Consider the following 24586-nt stretch of genomic DNA (forward strand, 5'->3'; position numbering starts at 1 on the left):
AGATCGTGCTTCGATGGACGCCAAAATGTCTGACCACTTCATTTTGGGCCAATCCAGTCTCCAGCATACCCACTGCACGGAGACGCTGATTTTCTTTAAGCTGTGGCATGACGTACGCGCAGATTATGTTGAAATAAACGTGTTTTCCAAAACATTCAGAGGCTAGAGAATAATCAACCGTTCTTCAATTTTCTGTCATCGGTTCCCATTTGTGCAGGTCGATGCTCATGCTGTTGACCACTGGATTGCGGCGTAAAACTAAACTCACTCATTCACTCTTCCATTTTCAATATCAGGTGTGTGAACTTCAGGTGTTAAAAAGCATGCAAAAAGTGAGTAAGTCAATTGTGCACAAAGTGCACGTGCCATCAAAGTTCTTGCAAAGTGCCTTGCTGCATGTTTATTTAGGGTTATTTTTATACATTTTCAAATAACTTTTATTTTATGCAATGCTATGTTATGCACAATTATATTTTCCCGTTAGTATGTCCTCACTCAAATCTGCTTTTTTTTCTTAATTTCAAAATCATATGAGGATTTAAAAAACTACATATTTAGGTCAAGAAATTCAATTTAGTTTAAAAATTCAGTTTGTATTCTCACTGTCGTTATGTAACTATAACATATGAAATATGTAAATGACAATATTAGCATTTTCTATTATATATTTTTTTATAGTGTGTCTTTAATTGATAAAGACGAGTATTTAAGTAACAAACTGTCTCTCTCAAAGTTCTTAGAGCTTGTCAGTGTCAGAAGTAGGATTATAACGATCAGGACATCTCAAAAGCAGGAATTTTATCTGAGTCAGTCCACTCTCCTTGAAGTCAGGTCTGACGATATCAAAACTGTTGCTGAACGAGTCGTGTGGGGCTATAGCCCGGGGGTAACAGCGTGGCTTGTCAGGGGTGGGACTGACGGCCTCTGAGATGGATGCCTTGTGTACTACGAGGCACACGCTGTAGTTCTATCACAAAGGCTTGTCCCATTAAGTCAAGAGGGAGCCGTAGGTAACGGGCGTATATGTGCATACCTTGATATAGGTGAGATTAGCTGGGAAATGGGGACGGAGAAGCCTGCCGACTCGAGCTCTGTGGATATGGGAGATTCTAACAGACGTAAGTGTTTATATTTACATATAAATAGGCAATCTACGTTTAAGTGTTTGTGTTTGTACATTGATCCCGTGATGAACAATCACATTGCATGGATGATGCTGTATGATAAATCGCAGATGAATCGGACAGTTTGTTGGCCAGGTTTTTTCAAACATGGGACATTCTCGATCTCTGTCCGTTTCTTTTATTTGAAGGCCTGAATGGTCTAGTATGTGTATATTTACCAACTACGTTTGAACTCTTCCTTTGTCCAAACTCTGAATCAACAACACAGCTACAGTGAGCATTTATATTGCCTCGGTTCAAAAAGCCGGAGTTGAATCGGAACATGTTTGTTCCGTCGTTTGAACTTCATAGGGTTTACGGGATGTATGCTCCGGTTTATTCTCAAACACCATATAAAGCCGTTATTCGTTCCGCCATAATCGTTCAGTCATTCGTTCAGCGTTCAGTTATTCGTCCAGCCATCATCGGTCAGTCTTTCGTACAGACATTCGTTCAGTTATTCGTTCAGCTATTCGTTCAGTCATTCGTGCAGTTATTCGTTCAGTTATTCGTTCAGTCATCATCGTTCAGTCATTTGTTTCAGTCATCATTCAACATCATTCTTCCACTGAATGTGTATATACTAGTACCACTACTGCATGTGAATATTTATCTTTTCATCGCTGATGCGGTTTAGGTATTCCTAAGTGAATCGGAAAGTACGTGTCTTTTCGAATTTGTGACCATCTTGACCTCTGTTTGAAGGTAAAAGGGAGACTTTCCCGTGTATTTAACCGCCCATGTGTGTCGTCGTTCATCCTTCAATCCTTGATTGTTGGTCAGCTCACAGTATATGTACACCTGTCAAAAATGGCTACATGCTCACGTGAATAAGGAGCACGGCGTTATTGAACACCGTAGTTAATGGGATAATCATCTTAGAACATAAATACAGGAAATACAAACTCTCATATTTACAATAACGCATCATGTATCATGTTGATATTTTCACAGTACATGCAGATGCTCGTTTGGAATGTTTAATAGCCTTCGGTATGTGCTTGCGGTAAAACAAGAATGACTGGTTTTCTGACCATGGAACGCAACCAAACCACATAAACCAAGTTCATTCAAGCAGAAATAGTCACGCAATATTATAGTGAAATAAATAGGGAATGTAAAGCCTTAAGTCGGATTTGCAAAGGATAAGTTGATAATAGACTCGTTAACTGACATCTGGATTAATGCAATTATATCTTACTTGATAATAAAATAACTACTTGAATGTGACCAAAATAAATTTTCATGAAGAAATTATTTATCGGGTCATAAACCTAAAACCCCAAACGCTTGTGTACATAAACATGGTACACTACCACGTTTTTAAAGAAATTAACATGTAGGTTGTCCATTACAAGTCGTAAATTATGCCTTGACACGACACCTGTCAAACGAAATAGCCACCTGCAAGATGGAAAAACAGACCAGTGTTTTATTACAGATGTTTGTGAATGAATATTGTTTTGTTTCCTTATGTATTTGTGAAGAATTAAATTCCGTGGTTAACGTATAATAAACAACGAGGTTAGCATATTATCTAAAGACCAATCGTTGTGTCCATGTACAAGTGTTGTGTTTACGCTTGCTCGCTTCAGGTTACTGATAAGTTCGGCCATAAATGCCTCGGTGCTTTATCGTTGTTGCCTCGGGCGCCGCTTAATGTCCATTTCAGAATGTGGGTGACAAGGACAGGGAAATAGAGTCCTTGTTTATAGAGTAGGAATCCAGCCTGGGTTATGTCGATTCATCGTCTGGGGCTTTGGGGTAGCCGAGTGGTTAAAGCGTTGGCTCGTCACGCTGAAGACCCAGGTTTGATTCCCCACATGGGTACAATGTGTGAAGCCCATTTCTGGTGTCCCCCGCCGTGATATTGCTGGAATATTGCTAAAAGCGGCGTAAAAAACATACTCACTTACTCACTTACATCGTGATGCTATTTTATCCTTATGAACAGAATCCTTATTGACACCACTCATAACGGCACTCGGCTTGAGTCGAACCACCAACATATCTATGCATATTTTCGATAATATCGAGGACTTCGTGTTAACGAGGTGTTACTAAACTGTATGAGAAAATTGAGAAATATTGCTTGTAATTAAATAGTTTACAATAGAAAATTAAAAGAATACAAAGAAGTAGTACTAAAATGCCGAGAAAAATAATGAATACATATACACTTGAAACTTGGATTCGACAAAATATTACAAACGTTATCAAACTGTAACTAGGCAAAAAAAAGTGGCCGAAACACTACAAAACTTAGGTCTAAAACTTAACTAGAATATCTGTATCAAATACATGACCAACTGATGACCGTTTTTGTTTGTTTCATCTTAAGCTGCCCTTTAACACGACTGTATTCCTTACGCACGTTGGTTCATGGGCGTCGTTGAGCATCCCCAAACCGAAACATTATTTTTATGAATTTCATAAAATTCAACCGCCTAAAGGGAAGTAGTGTGTCAAAACAAACCTATTTCATATCTCAATAAAAATATTTCCATTTCTTCACTTAAAAAATCCTTTTGCGAGAAACTATTAACATTGTTTTAGCAGTGACAGTCACGCCCTCGGGTCACGATGTCACATTCCTCAAGTCACGCTCAAGTTGTTGTGGTAAATTGTGACGGCACCGCCTGTTCCTCTGGACTGCGTCACATCTATCTCCCTCTGTCTTAAAGTATACACTGTGTAATCCTTCTCTGTCGTGGTCCAGTGAGGAACAGCGTGTGGCTCTTTCAAATGCATACCTGCCTAGGTTGAGATGTTTCTGTTGCCCGTTCGGCGACACGTGAAAAGTTAATGACTTATGGTTTTAAGACATCTTTTCCCGTAAGAGAACAGTTCCACTTCTGGTGTATGAGTATACGATTCAGAATTACCTTCTTCCTCATCATCGCCATCACCATATTACCTCCGTAACTTCGGGACCTCCTCCCTTATTAAACAGACACGCTGTGATATGAAGCGGCCTTAAACCAAACTCTCTTACTCTCTCGCTCATGACCATTGTCGTTCGCATCGACACCAAGAGCAGTGTAGACTGTAAAGGCACATGGAGAAAAGCTTTCATATTTTTGTCTGGTTTACGGATTGTGGGAGAACAAATTAGTTGGCAAAAAACCCCAAAGAAATCTTCTCTTCCAAGTCGTTATTCGTCACCGTTTCTTTGGTATTATTACACATTCTAAAGATAACGTTTAAACAAGTGTTAATCATTCCATTTTAAATAGTAAATTATATATATCAGTTACTATACATATACACGACATAAACATATATACGTACATTGATGGCTATAGTAAGTGATTTGTGGGTAACATTTCAAAAAGACATATCAATGGTTGGCGAACTCATTTTTGGTACAATCGTAAATTACATTGTTTAAAAATAGTCTGGCCTCATGTGGAAGAGTGCCTCAGTCACTACAAGCATGGTGACACGACCAATCAGTTAACACATTTGTATCAACCTGATGCACAGTATAGTATAGTAGCTCTAAAGACGGACACTAAGTCTGCCTCGGGCCCCTACGGGGTCTGCTAGCAGCAAGGCAATGCAAGAGATTATACGGTTCTTTATGTTGAGCGAGTTTGGTCTTACGCCGCTTTTAAATTAACGCCACATCCATCACGGTTTCATATACACCAGAAATGGGCTTCACACATTGTACCCATGTGGGGAATCGAACCCGGGTCTTCGGCGTCTTTATGTTGATGATGGGTTTGTCTTCTATTGGGAATTAACGCCATTATCATCAGTTTATATGTGACGGCGGTCTCTAAATGACTAGAGTGAGTGAGTGAGTTTAGTTTTACGCCGAACTCAGCAATATTCCAGCTATATGGCGGCGGTCTGTAAATAATCAAGTCTGGACCAGACAATCCAGTGATCAACAGCATGAGCATCGATCTGCGCAATTGGGAACCGATGACATGTGTCAACCAAGCCAGCGAGCCTGACCACCCGATCCCGTTAGTCGCCTCTTTACGACTGAAGGTACATTCTAGCCCGGACCTTCACGGGTCCTAAATGACTAGAAATTATGGTGATCTACAATATTATGAACATCGATTCACGCAACTGGAATACGATGACCAATTGAGTCAGCGAGCCTGACCCTCCGATCCTGTTAGTCGCCTCGACAAGCATGGATTGCTGAAGATAATGCTTACTACTGCGTTCAATATGCATGCTATATACACAGTTTTTCTCCACCTGGTGATATGTTGTATTCTTTCGATTCAAAGTCAAACAATCTCGGTCTTCGGGGAACATCTGAAAGATAGGTTGGTGCTGCTTTGTATACTGTTCTTCTATCTATTTCCATCAGTATTTGGGTCATCGAGATTTTCTGGTCTTATTTATCTTCCAAAACTCGCTTCCACAGGAGATAACGCTTTATTTGAATCATTCCAAGTTTCCTCTATGATATCGCTATCACTACAATGAAATTGCATAATAAATCATTGCAAACCCGTCGTCATCTGTTATTGCCTGAGGAAGTGGATACAGTGGATTTCAGCAATCGGTATCTTAAGTCAGCCCAGTGGTGAAGGTGTTTGCCCATCACGACTTTGGCATGAGTTCTATCAACCACATGCTTACACTTTACACTGCTGCAAGATTACCCACATATGACACCTGGTCTCCGGTAAGGTTGTACACAGGGCGCGTATAGCCGCCTTCAGCACAAATACCACCCCCAGATACACGGTCTCGCTATTCACCCAGGCACATACTCCATAGGCTCCGATAAAGCATTCAGTAGTAGATAACATTCCCGAACCAGGTCGATTATATTTGCTCCTCTGTATGGAGGAATGGATGCAAGCCTCCATTGTTGAAGTCACGACACACCCATATCTGCTACACAAGTAATACAAACCTACCTCGTCAGACACTGCCACCCGTCAATGCTTCATACACAGGTCGGACATACCCCAGAATGTAACGAATTCCTGTATGAATAACTATCTATGTTCAATATGTTTTCTTATAGGTTGCAGAGGTTCGAGTTAAGGATTAAGAATGTCGAGATACCTGAATGGTAATGGGAAGGTCGAGCTTGATCTTGGTTTCAGTACGATTTTTTAATCCTGTTTTGTTTTCCTCTCTATTTCGATATTCTATCGCATTTAGTCGGTTGTTTGATTCTGTAATCCTTAACTGTTTTTTATGTAGTCTGAATCTTGTTTGAGATCCTAATATGTAACTTTGTAATTACTTATGCTCCTCATGTACATTCATTGGTGAAAATTGTAATTTTAGTAAAAACTGCTTCTCATGTGGACATTCTTGAGAACACGTTGTAGATCTTAAGACAGTAACGGACAACCAGGCCCGACCCCCGGGGTATATCGTGAGGACCATACTATGGTTTATTGACCCCATAAATACAGCCAGTTAGTCAGGCGAAACGAAACAGGCGTTATGGCTTAGAAAGGTATCCAAGTGTGTATGTCACTTTTGAAATAAATCGGATTGATTTCAATTACTGTATAGCTGATATGTAATAAAATGTCGATATATGCAGACGAGGAAATCATGATAATTTTGTCAAAGAAAATGTTATAACCGTGAGAAACGAAGCTGAAAAAGCAATATTGATGAAAAATCTAATGCCTAGCTGCTTTATACAAAACCGCCACGATTGTACATGTTAGGGGACAATCAGATAAATGCTGAAGATGTTTTAACTGAATATCAAAAACATTTTCTGACTATTGCCAGAATGAATGACATGTACCATGGCCCAAAACCCTGTGAGAACATGTGGAACTGGGCGATCTGGGTCAAATAAGATGCAGCACGACTTGGACAGAACGAGTTACGACCCTTACAAGCAAAACACACACACACACACACACACACACACACACACACACACACACACACGCACGCACGCACGCACGCACACACACACACACACACACACACACACACACACACACACACACACTGGATCCTGCCTCCTATCATATTTAGTTTGTTCATCATTGACCTAAAATGCCAGATCATGCAAAAGATCAAAGCGCAGAAATTCTGCTGATTCCACAATTCAAGAGGAACGGGTTATTTTTTTTGATTATCAGGTAACAATACGGCCTTTGTATAAAGGTTGTTATCTATGATTCGTGTAACTATGGCAACCACTAGTCGTTACATTAACACTTATTATTGGCAAACAAACAATTATAAACTTGTGTGGGTCAGGGAGTCTTTATAAGGACATTTACAATTGGTCACCAGCACAGGAAAGAGAGGATCCTGCGGAAAGGGTGGACTGCTGAGTTCACTGCACGCCATCGTACCCCGACAGTGTGAAATATTACTCGTAATATTCAACCACAATCTGGTCCTGTCACGACTATTTAGTGTCCAATGTGATGTAACAAGAATCTCCATGGTTATGGTGTACAGCTGAGTGAGTTGGGTTTTATATCGCTTTTAGCAATATTCCAGCGGCGGGGGACACCTGAAACTGGCTTCACATGTTGTACCCATGTGGGAAATCGAACCCGGGTCTTCCGCGTGACGAGCGAACGCTTTAACCACTAGGCTATCCCACCGCCCCTGCAAAAACATGAAGAAAACTCACAAGTGTGGATTTGACCCCATTCAAGTCAACCTAATTGCTGTGCACGTGGAAGTCCATTCATGCACACTTCTTTAATAGCTACTGGGTTATATAAGCGATCAGCTGTTTCTGTGAAGTATATACAGGTGACACTTGCATGCACATCTACTGTCAATACAGAATATTACACACGTCAATGGGCAGGTCCAATCAACGTTCGTATATCCAAAAGTACTACATGGTGTAGCAAGACGGAACCACATGTCTGTGTCGTCATTGTGTATCATTCAATTCCAATCAACATTCTTCAAGTTATGATTTATAACTGTTACTCAGAACTGCATGACAACAAAGCATTGTGACGTAAGATGCACGTCTATGTCAGCTGGAGGTGTTGATGTACCTGTCAGATCAAACATCAACCGTCAAAGCTGATTGATCACCAAGCTCAATTAGTTCCAGTGAGTTAGTATGGTTTTTCGCCGTTCTTAGCCACATTCCAGCCAAAATCGCGACAGGGACGCTAGAAATAGGATTGACACATTGTCCCATGAGGAGAATCGAACCCGAGTCTTCGGCGTAAAGAACGAATGCTTTAGCCCTGCCTCGATAAAGAAATTATTGTTTAAATTTTCTTTTTAACTAAACATTTACACAAGTCAAAACATTGATTACACAACAGTCTCGTTTCCTGCTGACTGGGTTCCGTCCTATTGCGCAACCAGTCCAGAAATTTGAGACCAACTCATTCAACTTAACTTATATATATTAATCAGTTTTATTTGATACATCTAAGCAATTGTATATTGCAACACTACGCTCCTTCTTATCCTTGCAAACACGTCGTGCAGCGCGCTCTGTCGTACAGCGTGCTCTGACAAACGGACATGTGGAAATCGTGGAAATCTCAAAACAATGCACGACCGCTAGAAACGTTTGGCGGTCTGGTACGGACTAGATATTATATCAATCACATTGTACGTTACAAACATACACTTATAAAAGCGCAAAGAACACGTAACAGGTGTAACCAGTGAGTCAGGTGAATTGTGAATCATTGTATGACCTCTTCAAACAGGGGCAGTCTGTGACGTATTAGTTAACGACATGCTACCCAAACCTCAACATGATATATAGAAATACGATTTTTTTTTTAAACTTTAAAATTAAAATCAATTTGTAAATACCATTTTCAAACAAGGAAGTGGAATTTTGTGTAATCATAGTTGTTTGTAGTGTATATATCCTTTCACTTTCATACGACTGAAAAGTAGTTCATTGTCTGAATTGGTTAATGAGACTCATGTTTCGGTTTGGTTGCCGTTATTAGAATAAAAAATGAAATACAGACCATCTTAGGTGCAAAACACAACTAAACCATCGAATAAAAAATGTATTTGGTACATGTGTAGCTATGACATGGGTGTATGCTATATTTTTGTCAGTTTATGATTTTGGACCGGCGGCTTCCAGGGAATAATACACGCTGTCTTCAAATACATGATATAATTTACATAATAACATAATAACATAATGAACATAATAACTGATTTAATGTGGGAAAATATGGCAAACTAGCGATTCAAGTAAAGGTTTACATATACACAGTTTCAGAACAATTAATTAAATCATTTACGCTCCGTAACCGTATTAGGTACTGTGCGGTAGGGTAGTTCAGTGGTTAGGGTGTTGCCTCCCAAAGCACAGGTTCGAATGTGGTATGTCTCCGCCAATGAATCAGATAGTACACATCTATAATCTAATTAATCTATAATCGGTGTTGTAAAGGTGACATCGCTGTAATATTACCTCAAACAGAATCAGTCATAACTAAAACGGGTTTTTAAATTATTTTTTCAGGTCAGTTGTCTCCCGATGAACGAGGTTACGTAGCAGGGCAACATGGCAATACGTACATGTCTTATGACGTCGTCACGAATGAACAGTCGCCCAGATCGTCGCCACAACCTCTGGCCGTCACTGATTGGCCAGTCAGGCCATATCCAGACCTCTCACAGGAGCCGGTGTGGGTGGTGCCACCATACAGGGAACCGGTCATCATGGGGTATGGTCCTACGTGGGTGGCGCCTGACGGCTCCATGACAAAACTGTATGATGATGACTGGTCGGGAAGAAGACCGAAACGGGTAATAATACTTTGTATATAATAATAGCCACATAAAAAGTATTCTTGTTTCTCATTACTTTTTCAAAAAAATATGGGTCGGGCGAGCGGATTTATTTATGTCCAATACCCCTTGATTTCTGTGGACATTTACACCATTTCTCCGATAGAAAATCAAAACTTAGAAGTTTGAAAAATCCATGCACATTTTGAGAGTCAGAGTTGCATTTCTTCTTGTGTAAACAATAAAAGAATCTTATGGTCAGGTCGAATTTTTGGGTCGGGCGGTAATGTGAAACAATACTATTTTTATATATGGCCTATCTAATAAATTTTACATTTGGTTTTTACTTTATTACTGTGTCTATTACTATGATTACTGTTTGAGTATGTCACGAAACGTACAGTTGTGAGTAAACGAAACGGGCATACAGGTTTGATGACTGTACAATATCATCGTCGTTGTCGTCATCGTCGCCATATCATAATCGTCGTCGTTGATGGACATGAAGATGTCCGCAGTCGAAGTAATATCATATTTCTCTGTCTTATTGAAATCTGATCGTTAGCTTAAGAAATATAGATCTTGGTTAAAATCAGAGTGAGTGAATGAGTGTGGTTGGTTTTACGCCGCTTTTAGTAATATTCATGCAATATCACGGCGGGGGACACCATGGGGAATCGAAACCGGGTCTTCAGCGTGACGAGCGAACGTTTTAATCACGAGGCTACCCCACCGCCCCGTTAATATCAGAGGTCACGTCAGTTGGAGGGCGCATCTATTGGAGTTTAAAAAATACATATTGCTTCGGAATAAAAAGAAAAATTGATAATAATAATAATACTAATATTACTCGCATATGCACGCACACACACACGCACATCTCAATGTCCCTCACAAATCGCGTCCCCATTCACTCCTTCTTTGAAGCTGTGCCCCATTTATCAGATGTCAGAAATTCCTTCTTTCTCATCTCAAGGGTCGCCGGCGATTGATACGAAACCCGGAATCAGATGACGACCCCCCCACGATCGTGTTTACGCGAGGTTGTTGTCTATGTGGGCGGATTCGTCGTGCTCGCTGTCGCCCTTGCTGCTATCATCGCCCTTGTCTACACACAGAACTCATAGTGACTCCTGCTGCACGTGCTTGTATATATCACCTGTCCATCATTGTCATTGTCAATAGCGCACCTGTCAGCCTTCGTTTTGTTGAGACAGTTGATGTGACAATTTTTGACGTTTTTATTTTAGGAGATACAATTACTGTACTGTATTTTATGTCTTGGATTAATTCCTATTAAGTCTCGCTGACATTTTTTCATGTAATTAACTAACCTGCCTTTGTTTAAAAGAAGTTTATTATCATGAAAACCATTCATTGATGTTATAATCTCGTTGATAAGGTCTGTTTATTTAGGAACATTTCTTGGGTACAAGAACTGCCATAGCATTGCTAAATTGTTTTAAAGAGCACAATAGAGTTCTTATTCCAATTATAAAAGGTAAACTAAGGTACAAAAGAAAGTAAAACCAGAAAAGTGCTTTGGGGATTATTTTCCTCAAAGCAGTGGAAATTCCTTGCAAATGTCCTGATTACGCCAATATGAGTCCCCAACGTTCGTGGCCTGTCATCATCAAAACTCTTTTCAAAATATTTACGTTATTTTGGAGAAAAATATTTAAAAATCAAACGTATACTTTCTTTTGTACGTCAGTTTATGTAATCTGTAGTTAAAAATAGCAATGACATATTTGTACTAGAATCACGTCCAATGTATAAGTTATTGTTCGTGTTATCATTGCAAAATGGGGATAGTGTTGCCAGAGTTCGCCATGGCTGAATGGATGTGAACCGACTTTGGGCGGCAGTTTATTTGCTGGTACATAGCAGTACTTGGGATGTTTAATGGCCTTGAGGCATGTATCCAATGTGGTGTTTCGTCATGCATGTGAGAGAAGAACGCCAGAATAGGTACTGAGAAAATATGCATCGGTAACATCAATTGTAAATATCAGATGCATGTTATTGTGGTTTGATACCCCAGTGCCAACTCAGATCCGAAGCCACAGGGTAGAAAGTAATTTCAAATGAACACAGAATTAGCACATTTCCGTATTTGGTCTGTAGAAAATCCATCGAGGCGTGCGTAGGGGCAAGCAATGTAGTTTTGTATGCAATTATTCTGTCTGTAATATACAGGTGTTTGACTTAACAAGGTTGTGCTTTAGATGTCATGTTAATGTTATAATGTAAAATATTAAAGACAAATGTCAGTCGTTACAACCTTGTACGTTATGTCTAAACACGTGAAGATCCGTTTTAGAAGTGTTCTTCAAGAACCCACGCATGGCGTTAGTGGTGACGAACCGCATCTGGTGGTCAGGCAACACAAAAGCCATTAGTTACATCCGTGTATGTCTAAAACCGTGAAGATCTGTGTTAGAGTTCATCTTCAGAAACCCATGCTTGTCGTAAGAGAGTCTGGCCGTCAGGTTCGTTGACTTGGTTGATGCATGCCATCGCGATCGTATGAATGAGTGAGTGAGTTTGGTTTTACGCCGCTTTTAGCAATATTCCAATTTAGCAATATTACGGCGGGGGACACCAGAAATGGGCTTCACACATTGTACCCATGTGAGGAATCGAAACCGGGTCTTCGGCGCGACGAGCCAACGTGTTAACCACTAGGCTACCCCACCGCCCCTCCTCCGTATGAAAATTGCGTAGATCGATGTTTAAGATGTCAGTCACTATATTATCCCCAGAACTTATGTTTTCGCGTTGATTGCAATAAACTGTCGGTTTTTATTCTGAAAGCATTCATACATATCGAAACTTACCGAAAGGTTTATGTTAAAATGCATCAGGAATATGTATTGTAAAAGCCAGTGCGTAGTCACATGTCATACATTGTAAATCATGAATCAATATTTATACTTTGTCTTCTTGTTAAACATTGGGTGTTGATAGACAACTGAAAGTCATTGTATATTTTATGTATATAAATGATAATCCCTGTACAATGGGTTTAGCTCATTATGGTATTTGTACGTGCAAATGAGTATATGTATCTTAATTAAGAAATTAAAATATTTTAATATATTCCACAAATGAATGGTATTGTGATGTTTTATTTAGTTTGTGCATATGTTATCGTTGCAAACAAACATTTTTGGTGTTTCTTTCATAGTAGGTAGCATCAGTATTACACACACCCTCTCCCTGAGTGAGAATGGTTTTACGCCACTTTTAGCAATGTATACCATTTGGGGAATCGAACCCTGGATCTTCGGTGTGACGAGCGAACGCCTTAACCACTACGCTTCCACACCGCCCTTCACACCTCTGAACAAGCCCATGTATCTGGTATAGAATTTGCAGAACTTAAGATTCTTTCATATTACTGTAGTTAGTCCGCCATGTAATGTATTTGAGTATAACGCTTTAACTGTACTTCACCAGTATCACAGTGTATAGCCCGGCGTGGACCGAACGCCAGAAGGGATGCAGATTTTAGACGTGTTCGACTTGTGTGACAAATCTGTGCCAGACTAGTGAGTGAGAGCGGTTTACGCCGCTTTAAGCAATATTCCAGCAAGATCACGGCGGGGGACCCCAGAAACGGGCTTCACACATTGTACCCATGTGGGGAATCAAACCCGAGTCTTCGGCGTGACGAGCTAACGCTTTAACCACTAGGCTACCCCACCGCCCCTGTGCCAAACTTGGACACCTATGAACTTGAGGGTTCTCGGATTAAATACTTAAGGGTTAGAATTTGTCTTCAGCAACCTTTGCTTGTCGTAATAGGCGACTAACGGGTTCCGTGGTCAGGCTCACGTGGTGACTTGGTCAACACATGTCATCGTATCCCAACTGTGTAGATCGATGCTCATGATGTTGATCACTGGATTGTCTGGTTCAGTCTCGATTATTTTCAGACCGCCGCCATATTGCTGGAATATTGCTGAGTGCAGTGTTAAACAAACCAACCAACCAACACATCATAAGTCTTGAGTCTCAGGCTGAGGGTCACAACACAACACAGTACAGCGAACCGCATCCATCACCGAACAGTTGACACTTTGTTTTCAACATGGTAACCTTCCATTTACCTAAGACCGAACATGAGCGCATGAAAATCTTGTCATACACTATTATAATAAACAAATCACACTTTGTAAAATAAACTCTGTCAAAAAAAGAAACGCAACCCCTGTCCTCAGATATGAAAAATTCGTTTGAATGAAGTTATTGCTTCCAAACTAAATTTTATTCGAATGTATTGAAATTATACACGTAATTAATGAAGATTACCATCCAAACAACTGCATTTGTACGCATAAGTGTATTTTATTGCTTATTCCGTCACAACGCATGAAATGACCCTCATGGTGACTTCGCACAAAAAAAACACATGCAAATTCAATTTGACCAACGATCGCCCGAGAAGTGGAAGGCCAAGAATCACGACCCCCCTTCAAGATCGGTACATCCGGGTCCATCACCTGCGTAATCGGCATGCCCTACCAACCGTGACTGCCACACAAATACCAGGTTTGAGGAGAGTGTCAGCTCAAACGATTAGGAACCGTCTGAAAGAAGCGGGTTTACGTGCCTGTAGACCAGTTGTTGGACCTGTACTACGCCCCCTACATCTCCGCCGACGACTCAGGTGGTGCAACAACGTAAGGATATGGACTTTACAAAACTGGAGGCGCATCTGGTTTTCTGATGAATCCGTTTTCTTTTGCAACATCACGACGGAAGAAAACGTGTATAGGAGACGTCATAAACGTTTTGCGCACATCTGCGTCCGACAGGGGGACAGATTTGGCGGAGAAGCGTTATGGTTTGGGGATCCATCTCATACAACCAGAAATCAGACTTGGTGATCGTTGAAGGGAACCTGACAGCCCAACGTTACATCAACCACGTATTACAGCCTCACCTTCTCCCGATTATTGACCAACAGACACCGATTTTTCAACCAGACAACGCCCGGCCTCATACTGCACGTGCAACAATGAACTTTCTGCAGAATTCCAACGTCAATGTCTTGCCATAGCCCTCTAAATCACCAGACCTCAACCCTATTGAACACCTGTGGGATACTCTGGGTCGACGCGTACGTCAACGTCAGCCGCCGCCACAGACGCTGCAACAGCTCGGCGTTGCACTGCAGGAGTGGAGAGCCATTCCCTAGGAAAGAATCCGGCGTCTTATCCGTTCTTGTCCAAGGAGATGCCGTGCAGTGATTGCAGCTCGTGGTGCTCATACGAGATACTGAGAAAGACGCCCCCCTGGTGACAAACTGGTGTCTGTGAGATGACTTTTGAAATGACAATTTTAAACATGCCCATCTTGGTTATTATTCTGCCAAATTTCAGACTTCTGTCTTAAATAATAAAAATGCTGTGTCGTCTTAAAACTTCAGATCAAAATCTCTAAAATACAGGGGTTGCGTTTCTTTTTTGACAGAGTTTATTATAGAACGATGGTCATATTTATACATCTTCACAGTCTCTTAAATATATTTGCGTAATATATGCAAATTGGCTCCCTTAATGAGACGTCTATTTCAAACTTTGATCATTTACTAGCATGCATAAAACGTGGAAATACTTTCCATTCGTGTAGTGATGAACATCTGGTGAAAGTGAGTTTAGTTTTGGGCCGCTTTTAGCAATATTCCAGCAATATCACGGCGGGGGACACCAGAAATGGTCTTCACACATTGTACCTATGTCAGGAATCGAACCCGGGTCTTCAGTGTGACGAGCGAACGCTGTAACCACTAGACTACCCCATCGCCCCTCTGGTCACTGACATTTGCATACATTTCCGAAAAATACCCGGAATACGTTCGGATTACGTTCAGGCATAGGAAGCCTTTTACTTTCATAATGCAGCACTCGATCAGTTCGCAATGAAATGTGTATCAATTCCAATTAATTTTCCAGTCTGGCAGAATCTGCTTCATACGATAGAAAACGATTCATCGGATGAAAAATAACGTTGCTCCCGTATAATTTTATCGAGATACTATTTCATTTGCTGATGGTTATACACTGCATATGATTTTATACACTGCCGATCAAAGACAATATACACCTATGCTGATTTATACACTGCCGATCAAAAGACAATATACAACTATGCTCAGCGGGGGTGTAAGATAAAACTATTTTATGGCGAATTTAAATAGGGAAGTATTTCGGATATTTAAGTTCGCAATTGTTCGGCAACAGTTTTCAGGCTAGAAACATTTTGCTAACATCTGGGTCCAGTTTCAGAAAGCGACTGTCGTAGCTCCTTTACTGTAACATAGACTTACGACAGTCGTAGCGCTACGATAATTTTCTGAAACGGGGCCCTGTACTGTGTTGGTCAAATACAATTTCAAATATATACGTTCTTTTGTCTGTTAGTCTATATGGACAAGCTGTAAACTGACTGAATACCAATCCATGTCAGGTTTCACTGCGACACAAAAGCAGCCCTTAACGAGGATTTAAAACATCACGTGTCAAGGTATTCAAACCTTTGCCTTGCCGTTCCAAAATTTGCGTGCCTCATGGCCGATATTAACGACTACAATTCAATACCCAATGCATCATTATCAAACAGTGCTTTGCTATTTCATCTCTTTTTTTTCTTAGCGGTATTAGCTTAACGGGCGAGAACGCTATTCACCGAACTCAGTTCAAATAGGGTGTCGCTATTCACAAACACTGCAAAGGAGTACAGCCATGGCGGCCGTCACGGGTGACCAGGTCTCACGACAAGGTCAAAAGACGCTCATGCATAAACACGTAGTTTCAATGTTATGATAACAAGTGTTCATCCACCCGAATGTTTTGATCACGTGACGACCTGGTGACGTGGACCGAGGTTGACATCGTTGTCATCCCGTCATTGAAGACTGCGACGACTACGGAGGAGCACGGTGTGAGACATGGACGGTATTTTCGGCATTTAAGGTAAGATATATATTACTGAGAAGAGTTCCTGTAAATGCAAAGCAGCAGTGACGTTTATTTCACAAAATGATACCAAAACGTCATGCTTCAAATGTTCAATAGATTACCATGTATGTTAATTGACATAGTTTGTGAACTCGTACAACGGCTTTTCCCCATGCTAGATGTAGGTATTACAAATCGTACAAATACTATTTAACTGTGTCTTTCTATCAATTTACGAAGATTTATGCTGACTCATCTTCATCAAAATGGATAAAATCAACTTGGTCGTTTGTTAATCTTAAATGAAACTATCGGATTATTGTCTTTGCATAGCTGAATGTACAATGTTACTGTAATAATATTTTGTTATAAACAAATTTATCTCCAAAATTTATCAATAAATTTATCTCGAGTGACTGTCATCATTTTGCATGGAGAGGTATAACACCCTCTCTGAAACCCTTGTTAAAAAATAGACTGTGGAAATCATTGGGTCTGATAGGGAGTATATTGTCTTGACGGTCCAGTGTTGAAACAGGTGCCTGTGTTTAAATATTGTATTTCCAACCTACAGGTTTGGAATGGCATTTGCTCTCAAAACAGTATTGAAGCAATGTAGCAAATATGATATTTGGAAAGTCCTTTGACCTTTCACAAACGACATGGTGGCAAAGTGGTATTCGTCTATTCCTATAAAACGGGGCGATGGGGTAGCCCAGTGGTTAAAGCGTTCGCTCGACACGCCGAACACCCACATGGGTACAATGTGTGAAGCCAATTTCTGGTGTCCCCCGCCGTGATATTGCTGGAATATTGCTAAAAGCTGCGTAAAACCCGCTCGCTCACTCACTATCCATAGTGGGGTGGATGGTGGTACGGGGGATTATACCAACCAGGAACTGCTGTCAGGGAGTTCAATTCCCAGATTTTCCCTGATTATGATCCTTCCATTCACCAGAACGGTAACCGTTTAGCCGTTTTCTACCCATCAAGCTGACACGGTCTAGTATAACGGAAATACACTTCCAAGTGATGTACAACGTATCCGAAAGCCCCGGAAGAAATATATACCTGAACTCGGACAACATTCTACAAAACACATCACTAACCTGCAGAAACATCGACCAGTGTCTCTCGATGTCACCGAATATTTGTGTCATATCAAGAAATGTATACTGAGAGAAACAAAGAAAGGAACACAGGAAAATTCAAGTGTTCCTTTAATATTTTCCAGTGTTCATCACCAGCCTTGAATAGCGCTGTGGGAGGAAATCTGAAAATAAATAAAGGAACACTGCCATGAAGTGGTGTTCCGTTATTTGTTTCCCTCAGTCTACATTGATATCGATTTCAGCAAATATACCATGATCTCAAGAAATATACCTATCAATCAATCGTATCGTTGCACAACTGTATGTAACTGAGATACACAGACAAGGATGTTACTGACAGAAGGAACAATGAATACTGAACATTACACTGTCCAAACTCAGAAGTGTTCGCAATGGGGAATTGTGTTAATTTTCTGAATATAAAGTTCATTTCACCTCAGTAAACAAACAAATATTCCTACAGACAGAATCACTCCGTGTGCGCCAGATATTGCAACCGTTATTGTCATATTCCACCAACCTTTCAGCAGCAGATGCATGTTAGTTAGTATGAGCCGCTGGATCTGTATTACCAACAATCTTTGTATCCATTGTGGTATTATTGCAGCCTCGCTTCCGTTTCTCGAAATGACGTCACATCCGGCGGCATACGACGACGACTATCACGAGTCCGTATCAGTTCAAGCCCCTCGAGAATGGGCATCAGGTATGTCACTTGACATTGCTTGAAGCAAAACCATTTGATGTTTGGTGAAGCATTTGTTTCGTATGAACGAAATGAAAGAAAACGAGCATGTGTCAATGAACTTTTGTCAACTAGTGATGACTATAATTTTAGCGTATTCTGCTCCAACGATGGCACCCGTCAAAACACGCAGAAGCCAGTTGTTTGTCTAACAAATCATGAAAAGATATGGTACATTCACGAAATATGGAACATTAAAAAAAAACATTTATGAAAGCTTCGCAAAGGCCCTAAATATTGTAACCTATGAAAACCTATGCCAAATCATTCAAAAGGCTGCCCAAGAGCTGCTGGAATATTGCTCAGCAAAATGGGACAGTTGAGTGTATGATGATAATTATATATAATATTTAGAGAGATTTGATTGGCGTAAAGGGCAATACAGCTGTGGAAAACAGTAATGGTGTTCACGAAAGGCTCATCCCTTTTTCAGTCACTCAAAATCTTCTTTAAGTGGCATTTACAAGCTGGTATGAACTTTGTTTTAGGGGATACACAACTCCTTTGTTGCAGTAGATCCGACGTTTCGGTGTAGACGTTAACACCGTTATCACCTGCTTGTTAGCATCTACACCGAAACGTCGCAACTGTGGACGAAGTTGTCCATCCATAACAAAACGTTACTCTTTATATCAGGTTGCTTGATACCGGTGCTATCATCTACGCCGAAACGTCGCAACTATTGCAATAAAGAAATTGTCACCCCATGACAAACTTGTTCCTCTCTAAATCTTCACACGTAAATCTAAACATGAAACAGACGAGGCGGTCTCATTGGTTTCTTATATTTCAATTTCACTTGAGTATAGAGGAGCGATACTGCCTATATTGTATTTGAATACTGAAAATATATCCAGCACTATTTCGCATTTTCGTATTGAGTTGATGTCAGTGGGAGTGAGTGAGTGAGTTTAGTTTTACGCCGCACTCAGCACTATTCCAGCTGTATGGCGGCGATGTCAGTGGGTCAACTTATATTTATGACTATTATTTCATAATAATTATACTTTACTTTTAGTGTGATCTCATTGTATATATGAATACAGTAATCTATAGCGAGGCAGGAATATCATGTTTCAGCTTCCGGTAGAGCACATCCTTCTTCCGCTGGACCGCTACCATGGCGATATACCCGGGCGCACACCGTACACTCTGGTAGCAGTGCATGGGGCTTTAGGGTAACTATCTTAAATATATGTTCTGTCAATTAATTTTCAAACTTTTAAAACAAAAGCAATATATACTTTAGGAAATTCTTCATTTCTGGATTTTATTTCTGGATTTCTTCAACCATGAGGCATTTGTCATCATTCATGAAGTTATTAGAGGTCTGGGTCAATTGTTTAAAAGTATCATTCAGATTTATGGGAAAACAAGACTTCCTCATAGATAACAGCTGTGTAAAATCGGTCAATAGTAGGCTTACCCTTGGGCATCAGTTTGCCTTCCTTCTTGTTGTCTGTTTTTAATGCAAATGAATCTTAATTTTTGCTCGGATTGGAAAAATAACGGAATCTGGTCAGGACGTTTTCCTTAAGCTCTATGTGTATAAAAAATCTGATGTCGTTCAATAATGGTCAATGCCAATTTCCAATAATGTACCAGCCTTAACTAAAAATGTGTCACATGTGACCCTTGGGCGGTGGGGTAGCCTGGTAGTTAAAGCGTTCGCTCGTCACGCCGAAGGCCCGGGTTCGATTCCACACATGGGTACAATGTGTGAAGCCCATTTCTGGTGTGATATTTCTGGATATTGCTAAAAGTGGCATAAAACCAAACTCACTCACTCACTGTGTCACCTGGCTACGTATGACTTGGATTCCACAGGAACCGTACCTGCTGAGACGAGAAAACGACGCCGATGTGACGTCGACACACACCACCAGCTGCCTCCACGACGTCGTCATTGCCATCGGCATCATCACGCTCCTCTCTATCATCGCCCTGGCTTTCATTGCAACGGTCGGCCTCAATAACCAGGCGCCTGTCACGTGACACGTGAAGACCATTCTCCCATGTAGGGTGTTCTTAATGCCTGAATCTACCTGCTCAATGTGTTCAGTTATTCGGTGCCTACATTTTCTGTGTTTCAAAGTATGCTAACTGGTTGTATATGTCTATATTGTTCGATTAAAGCATTCTCTTTATCTCAAGTTCATTTATAATGCTTGAAGTTTTCACTGGAGTGATTGAGAAAGTTTAGTAAACCGCCGCTTTGAAAAAATGTCACGGCCTGTCAGCCTGGTATGTGACAAACACTATCGTAATGAAAATTTTAATACGAATTTTAATAAGCTTCTTCAATCGTTGTGATAACAATGTTGAGGTGAGGTAAAATTGGGTTTAACGTCGTGCTTGAGAATATTTCGCCCATATGACGACGTGCATGCGTGTGTATGTGTATGTGCGGCTGCTTGTACTAGCCCAGACTGAAGCTGGTTTTATAGTGCTAGCCCACTGAGATACCTTGCCGCAGTGAAGCATGAATATCCCACTCAGACACATTATACTGACTCCGAGCCGACCAGTCCTTAATGTACCCATTAATGCCGAGCGCCAGGCAGGGACCAACAAGTACCATATTTTAACGTCTTTTGGTATGATGCGGTCGGGGATCGAACCCGTGACCTTCCGCTCTCCGGGCGGACGCTCTAACCACTACACCCCGGAGGCGGCCTGATAACAATGGACTTGTGTATATGTGCAGACTTGGTTTCAGCCCTTTATGGTTGAAATAATGCCGACGTGAGTCTAACTCATTCAGTGACTGGTGTGTGACATTGAAGCCGGCGGTGATGCAGAGTTCAGTCGTTCACCACTTTGGTAAATCCCAGGAACCCGGTACAAGGCTGAAACGTTGTTGGCTAAAACGCTGAATAAGGAAAGACATGTTTCTGAAATGTTCAAACGAGTGCTGTTCACAGATAACACTCAGTGTTTCCTTACATGTCTAATTAATATTTAACATTTCCGGAACTACCAACAGTTTCATTTTCTTCTTTGTTGTTCAATTATAAGACAACAACAACAAGATTCGATAGTTATGTTATTTCAAATATGGCCCAGGTTTTGGACTGTTATGGAATCTGTTGGAGCGTAAGCCACAAAACGAGCAGAAAGATCAAGATTAAGCCGTTGAACCAGTCACAGGGGGCAACTCAGTGTGTGATGTTGTCATTGGTCGAATGCACAAACAGTGAAAAGGAAACTGAACTGGAATAAACGTATTCTAACCCAGTCAGCGGTCATTCAAAACCCGCCTGCTCTAAACGAACATGCCTCAAATGAACTCAAATGATTGTTATAGTAAGCGTCACTACATAAATCGTGCGATCTAATAACTTGGAAGAATTGGCATATCAAACAACACCACGTATAACTCCTGTCAGTTAACGTAGAATGAAATCTGCCCAAACCATGCCTCAGAACTATTCGTTATACAACATACATATTCATTCCTTGACCCACTTGGCATTTGGCATAACATGTGGTGACCATAAGTCTACTTAACAATCGATATTCAAAGCTTCAAGACAACTTGTCCAAAATGAAAGCCAGTGTTTACTATACTATTCACACTTTGCTAAGGATGAAATCATTGATTCAAGAGAAAACTATGATGCGGGGTCTAATTTGGGTTAAATATCTAAGCTTGTTGTCAGCATGGATCCCTGGTTTCTGTATGCCATTTCATCTTGTGGATCTCATACCTGCTATTGACAGGTGTTATGTACTTGTCAATGACTCCTTCCATGATTTGCAAAATGGTTGATTGGTGCCATGAATACCATTTTTGTGGTAACTCATGTATCAAGTGCATAAGGTTAGATTAAAGTGGCTGTTTGCCTAAAGAAGGGTTACTATATTATTATTTATCCAGTTTTAAATGCATACAATTTCAAATAATAAATCTATGTTTAAGTAAAGTTGGGAAGTTTTGTGATCCTTAGCAAAGTGTGAGTAGTATATGTGAAGTAGCTAAAGGCATCTCCAGGCGTACAATGGTGCTGCCCTTTGTATCTGATCTGTTTCTATATTAATATGAGCCCGAATGAGAACAAACTTTATGGATAAGAACCTATTCTTGTTCCGTTGTCAAGCAGGAATCTGTATAGAAACGACGCACTCACGAAATAAAAGAAGTTCTTATCCATAAACTTTGTTCCATATTGTACTTCTTTACCTCTAAAATGCCACTCAAAGAAGTTATGAACCAGAATTTCTGTACTGATCATGATTGACCAAATATAGCACACACAAGAATATAGCCAAAACGGTTTTGATGCATCGGTAAGTTGATATAGTTCAGTAATGGTCACATGGACACGTCCGTTCCACTGATTTACACATCTGAACTAGACTGAACAGACACCAGTGAAACACCCACTTCTGACAACAGACTATCCACACAACTGTATCACTAAAGAGAAAACTCCAGCTCTCCAATAGTCGTTGTTGGCCTTGTTTGGCACCAAACCGTGAACTGCTGTGACCCACATCAGATGGAAGTCCGAACTGTTTAACTTGAAGAAGAGGCCCACTCACAAACAACAATGCATCAAAACGACTGTTGAAACAGGTGCCCTCTCAAACAACAATTCACTCAAAACGACTATCGAAACACTCGTCAACCATGAACCAGTCCCAAGGGCCCTTCCTCTCACGAAGAACACCTATATTATCATGAACCAGCCCATTGTGCGAAATAGCCACTGGTCCGCTAGCCCGTGGGTGGTGAAAATCCAGTCGGGCCAGTAAATCTCCACAGTGACTGGTCCGACTGGCTAGTGAATTTTCAGGGGGTCATTTTGTAAATATGTCACTCTCTGCGACTTGTTAAGTTATAATACATTTTTAAATCATGCAAGATTATGGTCTGGTAAAAATGTTCATCATATTAGCAGCTTAATGACGACTAATTTGAGCATAAACAAAATATTTCAGACACGTGTTTTCATATTTCTTTTTGATTGTATTTTACATTTTTTGTAATCTTTGTTTAGTTTCTACATTCAAATGTCGGGCTAGTGAATTGTGTTGTGGGCTAGTAACTTTCAAGCATAGCTAGCCCGACTGGCGAGAAAAAATTGGAAACTATTTCGCACACTGAACCAGCCCTAAGCATCCATTCTCATATAAAACAACACCTCTTAATCATGAACCAGTCTCAAGAGCACAACCTCTCACGAAACAACACCTGGTAATAATGAACAAGTCACAAGAATGCATCCTCTCATAAGACAACACCTGTTAATTATGAACCAGTTCCAAGTGTCAGTCCTCTCACTGTGGCGATATAAGTCAGTGAAGCGGCTGTACAATATCCCCTGAAGTGTACATGGATAACGGTTCGGGACAGATCACATTCATAGCTACACCTTCACACACACTCGAGTTTGAATATATTATTAGTTCAAGTGTGTCCCACCTTACCACATATAAGTAGAACACCGCATGAATCATCACATTATAGTGAACGCTGTGTCATCGAGACTACCTCGCCTACTAGTACATGGATATAGTACATAGATATAGTACAAAAACATAACAATAAGTTCTTCACAATCCATAAAACATATGATTATTAAACTGAAATTTTGACATTTTAAAAAGCTTTGTAAAATCATAACCCATCATGTTCAGCTGTCAATTTAACACACCCGATCTGAAAGGAGATCACTGAACAGCAAGAATTACCTTTTGAGAAAACCGGTTCTACTACTCTGTCCAAACTGTTATAAAAAAAACCAGGGTAAAACTCTGCTATGTGACTGTCAGTTATTTATGAGCTTGCACAAACATAACTGTGAATCTCTGCAGACTACAGCTGGGTGTTTGCTAGTGTCTTGACATAAGTAAATACTCGGAGATTTCCGATGAAAGCCG

At 40.5% G+C, this 24586-nt stretch overlaps 2 protein-coding genes across 2 annotated transcripts; both read left to right on the forward strand.

Annotated features, from left to right (window-relative positions):
• Positions 1 to 835: 835 nt before the first annotated feature.
• On the forward strand, positions 836 to 11554 carry LOC124285661. Its single transcript, XM_046721935.1, has 3 exons — positions 836 to 1118; positions 9607 to 9893; positions 10852 to 11554. The coding sequence occupies exons 1-3, from the start codon at positions 1061 to 1063 to the stop codon at positions 11173 to 11175; spliced, it is 669 nt and encodes a 222-aa protein (XP_046577891.1). The 5' UTR covers positions 836 to 1060; the 3' UTR covers positions 11176 to 11554.
• Positions 11555 to 16655: 5101 nt separating this feature from the next.
• LOC124285669 lies at positions 16656 to 20847 on the forward strand. The gene is made up of 4 exons (XM_046721946.1): positions 16656 to 16858; positions 18563 to 18661; positions 19781 to 19878; positions 20528 to 20847. Exons 2-4 carry the CDS (start codon positions 18583 to 18585, stop codon positions 20693 to 20695), a joined length of 345 nt encoding a protein of 114 aa, XP_046577902.1. The 5' UTR covers positions 16656 to 16858; positions 18563 to 18582; the 3' UTR covers positions 20696 to 20847.
• The last annotated feature ends 3739 nt before the right edge of the window (positions 20848 to 24586 follow it).

This window comes from Haliotis rubra, unplaced genomic scaffold, assembly GCF_003918875.1.
Source record: "Haliotis rubra isolate DU_JTF1 unplaced genomic scaffold, ASM391887v1 Scf11, whole genome shotgun sequence".
NCBI lineage: Eukaryota > Metazoa > Mollusca > Gastropoda > Lepetellida > Haliotidae > Haliotis > Haliotis rubra.

Excerpts from the sequence above, each read along its gene's own strand:
- LOC124285661 (XM_046721935.1), top strand. The coding sequence starts at position 1,061 with ATGGGGACGGAGAAGCCTGCCGACTCGAGCTCTGTGGATATGGGAGAT. Across the intron at positions 1,119-9,606 it reads TATGGGAGATTCTAACAGAC|GTCAGTTGTCTCCCGATGAA; the intron begins GTAAGTGTTTAT and ends TTATTTTTTCAG. Across the intron at positions 9,894-10,851 it reads CGGGAAGAAGACCGAAACGG|GGTCGCCGGCGATTGATACG; the intron begins GTAATAATACTT and ends TCTCATCTCAAG.
- LOC124285669 (XM_046721946.1), top strand. The coding sequence starts at position 18,583 with ATGACGTCACATCCGGCGGCATACGACGACGACTATCACGAGTCCGTA. Across the intron at positions 18,662-19,780 it reads CCCTCGAGAATGGGCATCAG|CTTCCGGTAGAGCACATCCT; the intron begins GTATGTCACTTG and ends ATCATGTTTCAG. Across the intron at positions 19,879-20,527 it reads GCAGTGCATGGGGCTTTAGG|GAACCGTACCTGCTGAGACG; the intron begins GTAACTATCTTA and ends TGGATTCCACAG.